General features: G+C 41.7%; 1 protein-coding gene across 3 annotated transcripts in view; it reads left to right on the top strand.

Annotated features, from left to right (window-relative positions):
• Positions 1-12,908, top strand: part of HEXD (hexosaminidase D) — a 134,177-nt gene that overhangs the window by 97,711 nt on the left and 23,558 nt on the right. For 2 of the 3 annotated variants that reach the window (XM_085891592.1, XM_085891591.1), the window contains exons 10-11: positions 5,214-5,279; positions 6,693-6,837. In XM_085891592.1, the coding sequence (XP_085747718.1) occupies positions 5,214-5,279; positions 6,693-6,837 (211 nt within the window). The remainder of the gene's footprint in view (positions 1-5,213; positions 5,280-6,692; positions 6,838-12,908) is intronic. The other variant, XM_085891593.1, reaches the window with a different exon arrangement.

Genomic DNA, 12,908 nt, shown 5'->3' with positions numbered 1-12,908 from the left:
GGGGGTTCAAGGGATCGAGAAGAAGAAGAGCATGTAGACTGGAATAAATGCTTTACTTGCCAGGACAGTTCAAAAACTAGCAAGTCAACGCCACTTCGAAAGACTACAATCGTTGGTGTGAAAACTGTAGCTGAATGTTGCAAAGAAAGAGAGAAAAATAATGATGCTAAATATGTTGACTCATTCTCAAGAATCAGAAAATATTCTGTACCGGAGCACGTCGAAAAGATTCAATGGCACAAATTCTGCTATAGTGACTTTACTCGCGCACAAAAAATAGACAGACTGAAGTCAAGGATTCAGCCACAATCTGTGACTTACGCAGAAGAGATACCCACAACATCAGGTTCCTCAGAGAAATACCATGTCCCAAAGTCACTAAGATCCGCGCACAGCGCTATGGATTGGTCAAAATGCGCTTTCTGCCAGACTGACATTCCTGGAAAAGCTGGTGTCCTGACAAATGTTGAATTTGATCACACATCATCCAGGATGCTTAATTTGGCCCAATTTGACCCCACCATGCGTCACAGGTTTGCAGGTGTTTCAGACTTGATGGCAGCTGAAGGTAAATATCACCTCAAGTGTTATGTTTCTTTTCGCAGAAAGTATAAAAAGGAGAGTGGAGAGAAAAACCAGTCTCCTGAAAGCATCTGTTTCAGAAATGTGATGAACCAGCTTGAGAAAGAGCTGCAGAAGGGACATGTGTTTACCCTGAAAAACATCTGGGAACACTACAGCATGCTGTTATTGAATGATTTTGGAATTGAGGCTGGAGCCTACAAAAGCTACAATTTCAAACAGAAAGTGGAGGTTCACTTTGGTAGTGACAAGGTGACATTCGTGCAGCCATTGGATGTCACAAAACCCCTCATAGTTGCGTCCTCAACTGTGACAAAGTTTGCCATGAGAACCGCCGTGAATGATTTATCTGAAGAAGGTGAAAGTTCTGAAGAAGATGAATTGGCCCAGTGCAGTCTGCCTCATCATGAGAACGAAATCCTTGGCTGGATCTTCAGAGTGGGCATAAAGATTTACAGTGACGTAAAACACTCTCCAGGGCATAGCATTATCGGTGGACTGAACACAGAAAATGCAGAGCGAATTGTACCTGAAACCCTGTACATGCTTGTAAAGCTTCTTTGTGGTGGTGACAGCACTGACAAGATGGACAATGAAGAAGCAGATGAGACAGATACCAAGAACAAAGTTCTGAGCATCTGCCAAGACATTATTCATGTGGCTTCAGGAGGCAAAAAACTGACCCCCAAACACCTGGGCCTTGGCCTTGCTCTTCACCAGGCTACACGCTCAAAAGAACCACATCTACCTGCACCTGAGAACTGTGGGTGGGAACAGGTCGTCAAAGATGGCAACGAGACATTTCAGCCATGACTCATGACTGCACAGCCTATTACTGCTTACTGTGTAGAACTGACGACATGCAAATGCCGTGGGTCATGCTCAACTCGACGGTGCAAATGTACACGGAATGGACTGCCTTGCATGAAAGCATGTGGATGCAAAGCCCTTTGTAGGAACCCGTTCAGTGTACAAGCCGATCAATAGCTCTGAAAATTGTACTTGGGTGTTCTCACAACACTTTTCTCTTCTGCAAAGCAACGTAATTTTGTGTTAGAAAGAATCTGACAGCTGTTGAAATAACCTTTGACTGACTGTAAACCCATCTCCATCAATAGTGCTAAACATTTTCTTTTTCACATTTGTTGCTCGTATGTGCATTTTCAATTTCGTCTTTAAGTTGTCAATTATGTGAAAAGTTGTGATCCAGTACAAAAATAAAGCACAAAATAGTGTTCCTCGTGTCGGATTACATAGTATTTCACAATCATGACAAATTTCTGGCTAGTACAATTTGCAGTAAGAAAAAGACTAAATCTGATGGCGGCCATTTTGATTACTGTCATGGCGGCCATAATATTCAGATGCAGACTTGGCAACAAGTGGAACTAGACTTGGTCATGCCTACACTCTTCAAAAACACCAGTTGCACCATTCTAACATGAAATCAGCAGCGAACCTATTTTCTAGGCTAGCTACAGATTTTGGCTTCTAGACTATTATTTGTCTTCACTCTCATTGCACCACGCAACCTTCAGTGTAACCAATGATTTTGACGGATTTTGAGGGAATGTAATTATTAGCTCTTCTCCCTTGTTCTATAGTCTATAGTCTATACAATAGTACTCCTTCAATATCAAGGTCATCTACATATTTTGTACATTAAATTATCATTGCATGCTTGATTTATAGCATTCATTCCATCTTAATGTTGATACGGGTGTGCCGGCTGGGTCACGAGTAGTCTCTCTCGAAACCCGCTTCTCTATCTTTGACCCTGAAACCAACGAGCCACCGATAACTCCGCGACTCGACAGGTTGATAAGCAACCATGGTCGCCATCTGAGGTGACTAAATCTGGCAGGGTCCCCACGTCCAAATCAAGGTCCCTTCGGTGATTTAGGCATCCCAGATGGGAAACGTGCTCTTGACCCCCCCCCCCCACCCCACCTTCACCTTTATCTATTAATTATGTATGACCGAGCGGAACCGTAAGTGGGACATCAGCTCGGCTAACTTAGCCAATCAATGGGGTACAACCTCCTGTCTACTTATGACATACTATGTCTAACCAATGGAGGAAACGGACACTGAGCAGGTTTGGAAATAACAAGTCTTGTATTGAAAGACATGTATTTGCAGGACATTGCAGTGTCACATTTGAAACAGTCTTCGTCCCTAGCACTCAGAAAAACCCTTATGCAGTCAACCTTATCATTAACAAGACACATACATCTGGGCAAATTAGATAGAAAAGGGGACAGAACAAGGAAGAAAAACAAGTTGGGGCGTGTTGGCGAACCCGTGCTCACCCGTACATGAGCCAGCTGGCCCACATGGGTCCTAATGAGGTGTAGATGAAGGTGAGTGAGAGATGCAGGTGGGAGGTGCACTGTCATGTGATACTGTGTAGTGCTAGCTCTGAAAAGAAGTCTTGGACTCGAGTTGAGGCTCCAGAACAGTGCGAGTCAATGAGGTGTATGTGCTGAAAGATGCAAGGATATATGGTATGTGTGTGTGTGTGTGTGTGTGTGTGTGTGTGTGTGTGTGTGTGTGTGTGTGTGTGTGTGTGTGTGTGTGTGTGTGTGTGTGTATGTAAAGACATGTGATAGAGAGTCCTACCACAGCTTGGTCAGCAGCCATCTTTCTTGGCGCTTTGAGAAGCGCCCTGCTTTCGGCTTGGCGCCTTTGTGTTCCGCTCGGAGCGCCCATCCCACTTGGCACTTTGAGAAGCGCCTTTGCATTCCACTCGGACAGTCTCACCTTCCATTTGGTGGCTTTTCGTTCTGCTTGGTGCTCCGGAAGCCCAATCAACCTGGCCAGGTCTCCCTCTCTCAGGACATGATCTCCCTCAGGATCTGGTCTCGGAACTCAGCCCTCAGCACCGTCCCACTCTGCACCGTTTTTGAGCTGCTCTCTTCTCCTGGACTATACTGTGCTCAAATTTTACATGAACTCTGCTGCAAACTACTCCGTCAGGTTTTTTTATTGTCTCTGGACTGTCTCCAATCACGTCCACTTTCGTCAACCAACACTGATTGGCTGCTGCGTGCTGTGATCGAGCCGCTGGGATTAGTTCCCGGAGCATGGGGATGGGGTGTTTTGGGAGCACTTCGCTTGATCCGCGATGACTGGAATACCGAAACGGCGAATATTACGACAATTGCAATGCTGGAATGGTGATTATTTGGCCGGAATACTGGTGAGGTTAAGTTGTTTGAGAACGTGGTTTGTAAATGAAGCATGAGAATGGGAGTTCGAGTGCGGATGTCAGAAAATTAGGATTTGAAGGATGGGTGTTTGGGAATGAGGTTTGAATACAGAGTTTGAAAATGAGAGCTTGGGAATGAGGCTTGAATACTGCGTTGGAGATGAAGGTTTGGGAATAAGGAAGAGAACAATGGGGAAGGTTATCTATCTATAATTCCAGCAATGTGTTTGTTTGTGTGTGTGTGTGTGTGTGTGTGTGTGTGTGTGTGTGTGTGTGTGTGTGTGTGTGTGTGTGTGTGTGTGTGTGTGTGTGTGTGTGTGTGTGTGTGTGTGTGTGACCGCTGTTTCTCGACAACCGCTGGTCCGATCTAATTGAAACTTGCCAGATATATTGCTGGGGACCTGAGGATGTGCCTTTTCAAGGTTTGATATTAATCAGACAAGTGCTTCCAAAATTATGGCCATTTATTTACCAAACCAATGACAAGACACGTTGTTGCGTGGGCGTGGCCGATGGGGAAGGGAAGCTCAGCCGCGTTCCCCATTTCGGGTTAAAACGTACGGACTTCCGGAGAGTGATGACTTCGTGTATTCTAATAATTTCTCGATTTGTTATGTGCATTTATAGATAAACACAATGCCCCAAGTTATGATCGTTTTCAAATTAGACGGTGCATAAATTTCGGTAACATCAGAGTGCTGGTATGCTCCGAACCAGGAAGAAAATTTTTTTCTCTCTCTTCTCTTCTCTTTTTGTTTTTCCTTGCCACGACATTGCGAAAAGATGAAATACGTTGGCGCTAATTGAATATTTTGGTATTAAAACTAAATTGCGAATAATCGTAACTGCGAATAATATGCGAACTTCCGGGCCACGCACGTACGGGCACGTGAGAGCGAAGAAACGGCTTGTGTGGTTGTTGTTTGTTGCTCGCGGTTTGAATTTTTTATTTTTATTTTTTTTTTACGGCCACGTACTAGTATTTACAATCGCAGCACATTTACCTATCCCTGATATGAGGGGATGGGTAACCTAACGAAACAGAATCACTCTGAAAATAGCTAAACTCCAGCGTTATTTTATGTGTTGAATGTAACTCCCCAGAGTCTTTCCAAATCTACAACAATATTATGTTCATATATCATTTTCGGGCTCTTCGTTTCTTCTTGTGGCATATCTATTTTCATTATTATGAATGTAAAAAGTCAAGGTTCACTAATCTTTATCAGCAGTGCACTCGATGCTAAATTATTTTGGGATAGAGGACCCTTCTGCCAAACCTTCGGGTGGAGTGCATACCCATATACTGGGTGTCTGTCTTTGGATTGATGTGCTTCTCGACAGCCTGAGGACAAGGAATGCTATTAAAACACCGACTTACCCAGACCTCATGTAATGTGGGCTGTTCCTGTGCTTGCAGTGATGCATATCAAGAAATACTCGACCTGCGGCTTCCAAGCAGTCTGGTTTGCGAGTGCATTTAAAGGTGATTTGCCCAGCTCAGTCACACTCATTCTTTGAGAACCAAATTAAGCAGTCATAGTTTCACTTTGCTTTCACACTAATAAGGCCTCTTATTTTTTGACAATCCATGTTGGATGTCTTATGGGGAGTGTGGGGGGGGTGGGGTGGAGGTATGGGTCACATAGCTTGGTGCAAGATTGAGAAAGGATACATGCTGGTGAAACACAAGCTAAAAGCAAAAATATTGCAGCATCAATGGCTTAACTAATGTCGAACTCGTCATGGCGGGAGGTTAAAATCCCACGATGTTCCGAACAGCTTGAACTCCTGTGGAGACGTTCCGAATTATGGCGGACAATGCGCACGTGGGTCATGAGGAGAGACACGAAACCCTTAAGCTTTTGTTAAAACAAACGGGTCTATTCCTGAACCAAAAACAAATAAAAAGAACCAGGGATGGTGATCACGAGGAGACGACAACAGCGGGTTGGGATGGGGAGGAAAGAAATGCAATTAATAAATAATTATATACATTGTGAATAAAACCTTGGTCTCTTCCAGCCCAACTGCTCTATTTACTCCTCCCTCTTCTCCCGGGGCAACGAAAAACTGCCCCTCGGAGGCGATCCAGGCTCCGCCCTTCGGGATGTGTTTATAATTCCGCCCCTCTCTCTTGCCAGCGCCCCCGGTAGAGGTTTACATAGGGATTTATCCACACAATTTCCTGAACCATCATCCCTAACTAATTATTACCATGCACCACCCCCTGTATGGTGCACATACAAACAAGACATTCCTTAAGCTGATGTGCCCCTACTTATTACATCAAGATGGGCTAACTACTCTCACACAGACCATTCTATTCTTTACATTTCTCTCTGTTCTATGGGAAATTCTCACCCCCCCCCCTCAAACATAAAAATATTTTAGGCAGAGATACAATCCAGTATTTCACCGAGGTTAGTGCTCATCCAGGCTTTGATATACAGTATCATGTTGTAAAAATATTGTCTATTAATAAAAACACAAGAAAATTAAATCACAAGTCTGAGAAAACCTGCCTGTATATCCATCTTGCACTGTATCCTTCACCCAGCTCAATAACACATGCTGTCACATGATGGCGATTACAAGTACAACAACCGACTACTCCAACAGCCCCCACTGCAAGGCACCCAGCCATTGATGATATACACTTCTATATTTTAGCCACAAAGGTGCATGTAAAGTATTGGTTCATAGGTCGACTTTTTTGCATCGATAGAAATGTATATTGTGAAAATGCAACGAACATCTTTTGGGGGAAAGTGTACTGTCACAGAAGGACATTTCTGGGTTTATCACAGTATAGTGTGATGGTGTAGATACATTGCAATGGGCTGTGATCATGTGTTATGTGAGTGGTTGTATGGCATATTGCTGCCCATGTGTGGAGTGTGTAAAGGAGCTGAAGGCCCGGATGTCATAGCACCTGTGGTGAAACACCGCGTGGACAACCACCTCCACTGGTTGGAGGTTTCTCGAGAGATCACCAATCTGCCGATCCGCCTGCATGGCATTGTTCTCACTGGCTGGCAGCGGTAAGTATATCATCGATAAACTCTTGCAATACTTTTCTTTGGCACACTGCTGTAGTATTCTAAATCGATCATAGCTGCACCTATTTAATGTCTCATTGAGTTTTTTTTTTCATCCATTGTGCCTGTTCTCAAATATGGCCGCAAAAGCAATTTGAAATTCTACAATTCCACATGCAAGTTGTGCAAATAATGTTAAAAACAATCACACGATGTTTCGGAGTACTCATTTTCTATCGTTCTGAGTGTTACTCATTTTCTATTGTTCCTTTTTCTTGTGAATGTAATGAAGAAGCAGAGCGACTTGCTTCACGGAGGTACAATTTACAATGAACACCTGGAAGAACACGTACATTTCCCAGTGAACTTGTTTTTGACTCGCAAATAATTTGCCAATGATATTAGCACACCTGTCCAGGAGACTTGTTATAATAACATCTTGCAAATTGACACCTTACCTGTTCAGTATTTCATGCTCACTTCCGGTGTAATATAACTAACACAGGATTGTCATTTGGTTTCAGGAGATCTTCCCATCACAGAGTTCGACATCTCATAAATGTTGCTCGATCTCAAATCTGAACCACTTATTTTTAAATAATGATAAATACTGTGATGATTCAATCAAAAAGCCGTGCTCTGTGGTCTCGATAGAACCCCTGGTTTCCTATATGCAGAAGCAGAGGCTCATGGAAGATTTAAACCACTGTCTTGCTTCTTGGGGAAGCAAGACATTGGTGATTATTGCCTGCTTTGCATTCACAGGGTCTTGTCACCCTGCAACACGAATGTGATTTTTATTTTGCCAGACTTATCACTTCGGCCTAAAGCAGTGATGATGAGAAGGCCCTATTTCAACAGTTTATTGGTTGATTCATGCCATGCACTTATTGTAAATTACAATGACAGCATGTCATGAAAAAGGAAGTTTTGTTCAGGGCAAGTCCAAGAGAAGGTCCCCTCAGATGGCAGAATTTCATATTCATGCCACAGCTCTAATTCCAATGAGATTTTCATGTCAGAATGTGAAATTTTATTAATCTTTGAAAGAAAATGGCAAAGTCATCAGTTTAAGGTGTGAAATCATGAAACTAATTTACATATATGCAAATTAGGTGTTACGTATGGGACAATTTGAACTAGTGATGTAAATTTTACCAAACTTTACGACACTTTTTTTACTTAGACATAAATACTCAACCATGCCCCTTTAATACACAAGAAAAAATTGTTCACTTCATTAATTATGCAAATTAGGCCTGTTCTTAATAAGCGATGTTCAATAGTAACAATTTTACATGGATTTTTTAGGATTACACGAAAAGCTCTGAAAATTTTTCATACCATTTTCAGAAGTTCTAATCCATCATGTGTTGGTCATATATCCTGTATTTCTAGCTTAAAATATAAGTAGATAATTGGTTCACAAGTAATTTTAAAATGCTCCATATGGAACAACACTGTTACGTATGGGACATCGCTTGCAAAGTCTGTGGGAAAGACGACTTCAACATTGCCAAGATTTGACCACGACTTTGTCCAGTAGACATTTTGGGCATTCATGTATTCTCATGAGATCTGTCCCCCACACATGGCCCAGTTTAAAGCAGACTAAACAATATGGGATCATTCCATTTGTAAGGAGGGGTGTAACCTTCTTTTGAAGAAGATATCAGTTTTTGTTTATCATTATTTCAGGCACCTCTAAGTTTCTGGGTTTTTTTTTTATGAAACATACTGGAATATATTTCCCTTTTACACGAAATTGATACCTTCTATTCCCTTGTGCAAGTGGAATAAATGTTTACATCTACATATAATTACTTATTTTGAATGCACAAAAGCCCTGAGGTCTTGAGACAAATTAAAACAAAAATCTATATGAGCTTAAAATAAAATAAAAATTACCGACAAGTTACTCGATGCAAATTATTTTGTTTATTTTCATTCCTTGTACACACACTAAAACAGATCTGTCGTATGTGTCCTGTCTGGGTTGTATCATTTTATATACTGTAGTACACTTTTTTATGTATATCTGCAATAAAGTTGTGCATTTCATTTTCTTCAGAAGTACTTGCAAATCATGGTTAATATGATTCTAATTTAAAATCATTTTGTGTTTTTAATACTTGATAATCAGATGATCGCTTTGTTTCATATCCTACAACATGAATTGCTGAGTTTGCAATTATTAAATGTTGGATCCTTGTGTCAAAATATGCTCAAGCCTGTTGATTGTGTTATGAAAGGCAATTTACACCAACAATATGTATATCACATGTAAAGCCGATGGAGAATTTTGTCCCATACATAACACGTCCTTCGTTAACACTAATTAATCTCTCTTGATTACTGTGTATTTTTTCTGAAAGAGAATTTGTGATGAGTTACGCAAGTGTTTCAACTTTATCCACACCGAAAATTCTGGTGAATGATAAAATACTTTCAGAGAACTTTGAACTTGAACATATTTCTTTGAAAAATCGTGTTTCTTGTGTTCCCATACATAACGCACCATGTTTTCTTTAATTACATAATCATCCCAAGGACTAATGACATATAAATTATTGTGGGTATTCTCCTTGCAGATGCCCAACATGAGAATAAAAATCACTAAAATCAATGACGATCTTAATTGCTTTTCAGAGGGTTAAACTTTCTGAGTGTCCCATACGTAACGTGCGTGAATTCTTGGACTTGCCTTGATTTGTCTTTTATACAACACAAGTCTGCTATTAGCAGCTGCGGATTTGAGTTCAAACTATCTCGCTGTGAAGGCCGAGACCTCTTGGTAAAACGAGTCTGGCCAGAGTGATGTCATAAAAAGTAAAATACGTGTTTTTATAGGGAGGTCTCTGTAAACGCCATCGGTGAGCAAGGTGGAACTGACACTAGGACAAAGCTCAAGGGAATGAATGAACAGGAAAAAAGGAGAGGAAGGAAACACTGAAACTAGCAAGTTAGATGGTTGAGTTAAGGAAGGTTAATGAGGTAAAAACATTTGGGGTTACAAGAGATGGTGGTGCATTGCTTCCTTGAAGCCCTGGAGGGAAGATATCTGACTGCTCGTGTGTTTTAAGCCTTGCTGCTGCTAAGTGGGTTGTATTGGATTCTTTACTGCTGATATCACATTAGAACTGGGTAGGCAGATAGAGATCAAAATGAGGTCAGTAATTGGAGCATGTGAATCTGTATCGTGTTGGACCACCTGGTGTAAGGGGGTATTGTAAGCCATAATAAAATACGCCAGTTCTGGGGGAATTAACCCGTCCATAAGGATGGCTTCTTCGCTAGTGTATGCAAGTTAGTAACATTTACAGGGACCTCCTTTTGCACAACATTTGTTGTTTTTTTTTTTCTTCATCTTCCTCTTTCATATGTAGCACATGACTGCAGGTAGTATCAATTGCTGGGTGCACAGCTGTGCCGCTGATGTCGTTCCCCTGTAGGCTAGAACAGGAATTTGGAATTTAGCCAGGATGTCGATGATGGCTCACCTACTCTTCGTGAAGACGTTTATTTCCTCATTTAAGGCGCTGTCACACCTTGACGATTTAGCCAGCGTATGCCTGACATATGAAAAATTTGGCTAAAATGCTGGCACACGTCGAATACGTTATGGGTAAGTTTGTATATGTTAAGAGCACGCTGAAAAACACTGCCATACGTCATAGTACGCTGGCTTTAATCGTTGTACTTTGTGGTTGTCCTCAAATTTTTGCTTGCTTGAAATTTTACGACGTATGCCGGCGTATGACTCGCACGTTCCGCTATGCTGGCCATAAGTTGTAGGCACGTTACGCGATTGTTGACACACGTCGACACACGTTACTTGTAAGTTAATCATCAGTTGAAATACGTCGAGGTAATGTCTAGCATTCCCGAAACTTATTTCTAACCTATGAGTAACGTGTTGTAGGCACGTTACGCGATCGTTGACACGCGTCGACACACGTTACTTGTACGTTACTCATAAGTCAAAACACGTCAATGTAATGGTTAGCGTCAGTGTTCCAGACTCCCTGTTTTTTTTTGTTTTTGTTTTTTTGCTTCGGTATGACGGTCATGTTGACACTTCGATTTCTAGTGCGGTTATAATATAATATAATTAAAAGGCTGCCGCTCAACGATTTAAATCATAACCGCACTAGAAATCGAAGTGTCAACATCACCATCATACCGAAGAAAAAAAAAAAAAGAAAAAAAGAACCAGGGAGTCTGGAACACTGACGTTAACCATTACGTTGACGTGTTTTGACTTGTGAGTAACGTACAAGTAACGTGTGTCAACGATCGCATATCGTGAGTACAACCTATTACCAGCGTATGCGGAACTTGTGAGCCATACGTCGAGTACATTGTAAAATTTTCAGCATGCTTGAAATTTCACGACGTACGAGACGTACCACGAAATATGACAGCGGACTTCATCGTTTTTCAGCGTGCTTTTAACGCATACACAACTTACCCATACCGTATTCGACGTGTGCCAGCGTTTTAGACACAATTTTTCATACGTCGGCATACGCTGGCTAAATCGTCAAGGTGTGACTGCATTGTTGACACTTCCAATTTTCAGGTGGTTATGATTTACATTTGCGTACGCAGGTTTTTAACAGGCTACGCTACGAGTTCGTCGGCAATATGTGCAGCGCGCTATGCCTAAGTTAAACTATCGTTGGGCATAGTTTGTGAACGCCGACAAGAGGCTAAGCATTCGTTGGTACAAGTTATCTATAAGACAACGAAACGTTCTGTGCCCATTACTAATATGTTATGCATACGACCAACACGTTATGAATACGACCAAAATTTTTTAAAAAGCATCAAAATTTCAGCGGACGCCAACGTTTTACATACATTTTTATCCCCCGCCGCGTGGTGGAAGGGGATATTGTTGTCACCCAGGGCGTCCGGCTGTCCATCCGTCCGTCCGTCCGTCCGGGCGTCAACATTTATAGCTGTGAGTGCGATAACTCATAAACTGTTCGCCATATCGATTTGAAATTCGGGTCACACATGTATCACCTGAAAAGGAAGAACCCTATTGATTTTGGGCATGGCCGGATCCAAGATGGCCGACTGGGGCGGTGTCAACATTTATAGCTGTGAGTGCGATAACTCGTAAACTGTTCACCATGTCGATTTGAAATTTGGGTCACACATGTACCACCTGAAAAGGAAGAACCCTATTGATTTTGAGCGTGGCCGGATCCAAGATGGCCGACTGGGGTGGCCATCTTGAAAAAAATGTTTTTTGTAATAAATGGAAAACCGCTTGTCTGATTTCAATTATTTTTGGTTACTACGTTCTCACCCCTGGGGAACTTTTTCGAGATGATGGCCAAATGGTGTCTTGTTTCCAATTCACCTCCCTCATTATCTGGAATATGTATGACCTGTTTCATTCAATAGCGGGGGATTCCCCATCTCTGATGGTATATTTATACGTTGCCATTGCTGGCTAAAACGTCAAGGCGTGACAGCGCCTTTACATCACTCATGTTGAGCCTCATTTTCAATGGTGTTGCCACTATTTGTATAATGGAAAAGGTTGAATTTGACAATATCTTGCAAAACTCGATGTGCAGCTGCTAATGGTGAGCTTGTGCTCTGTAGCAATCGATCATAGCAATAAATACAACTTCCTGGTCCAATAGATACCAATGTTAATTAAGTGTCACCAAAGTCAAACAAAAATGAACATGACCACTCAAATTGGCCGACTACGACAATAAACTGACCTCACTAGTTTGTGATCGTGTTGGATTCTGGATCGATGACAATAATTTAACAATCTCTGAGATTCCCAGGTCAAAAAACCAGTAAAGACCAGTAGCTTACTGGTCAACTGGTACCAGTTGAAAACCAGTAGCCAACTGGTACCAATAAAGCCAGTTGGTTTCTTACTGGTTTTAATATGGAAATTGGAATAGAGTGATATATTACCAGTTGAAATACAATTGTATTCAACTAACTGGTATCAACTGGGAGACCAGTACATTGCAACTGGTATCAACTGGGACCAGTAAGACTTTAACTGGTACAAATATGAGCTACTGGTTTTTTCA

Source organism: Eptatretus burgeri, chromosome 8, assembly GCF_056783735.1.
Source record: "Eptatretus burgeri isolate ZD-2024b chromosome 8, Ebu_testis_v1, whole genome shotgun sequence".
In the NCBI taxonomy this organism is placed as follows: Eukaryota; Metazoa; Chordata; class Myxini; order Myxiniformes; family Myxinidae; genus Eptatretus; species Eptatretus burgeri.
The sequence above is the reverse complement of the archived record's forward strand: the minus strand, read 5'-3'. Positions and strand labels throughout refer to the sequence as shown.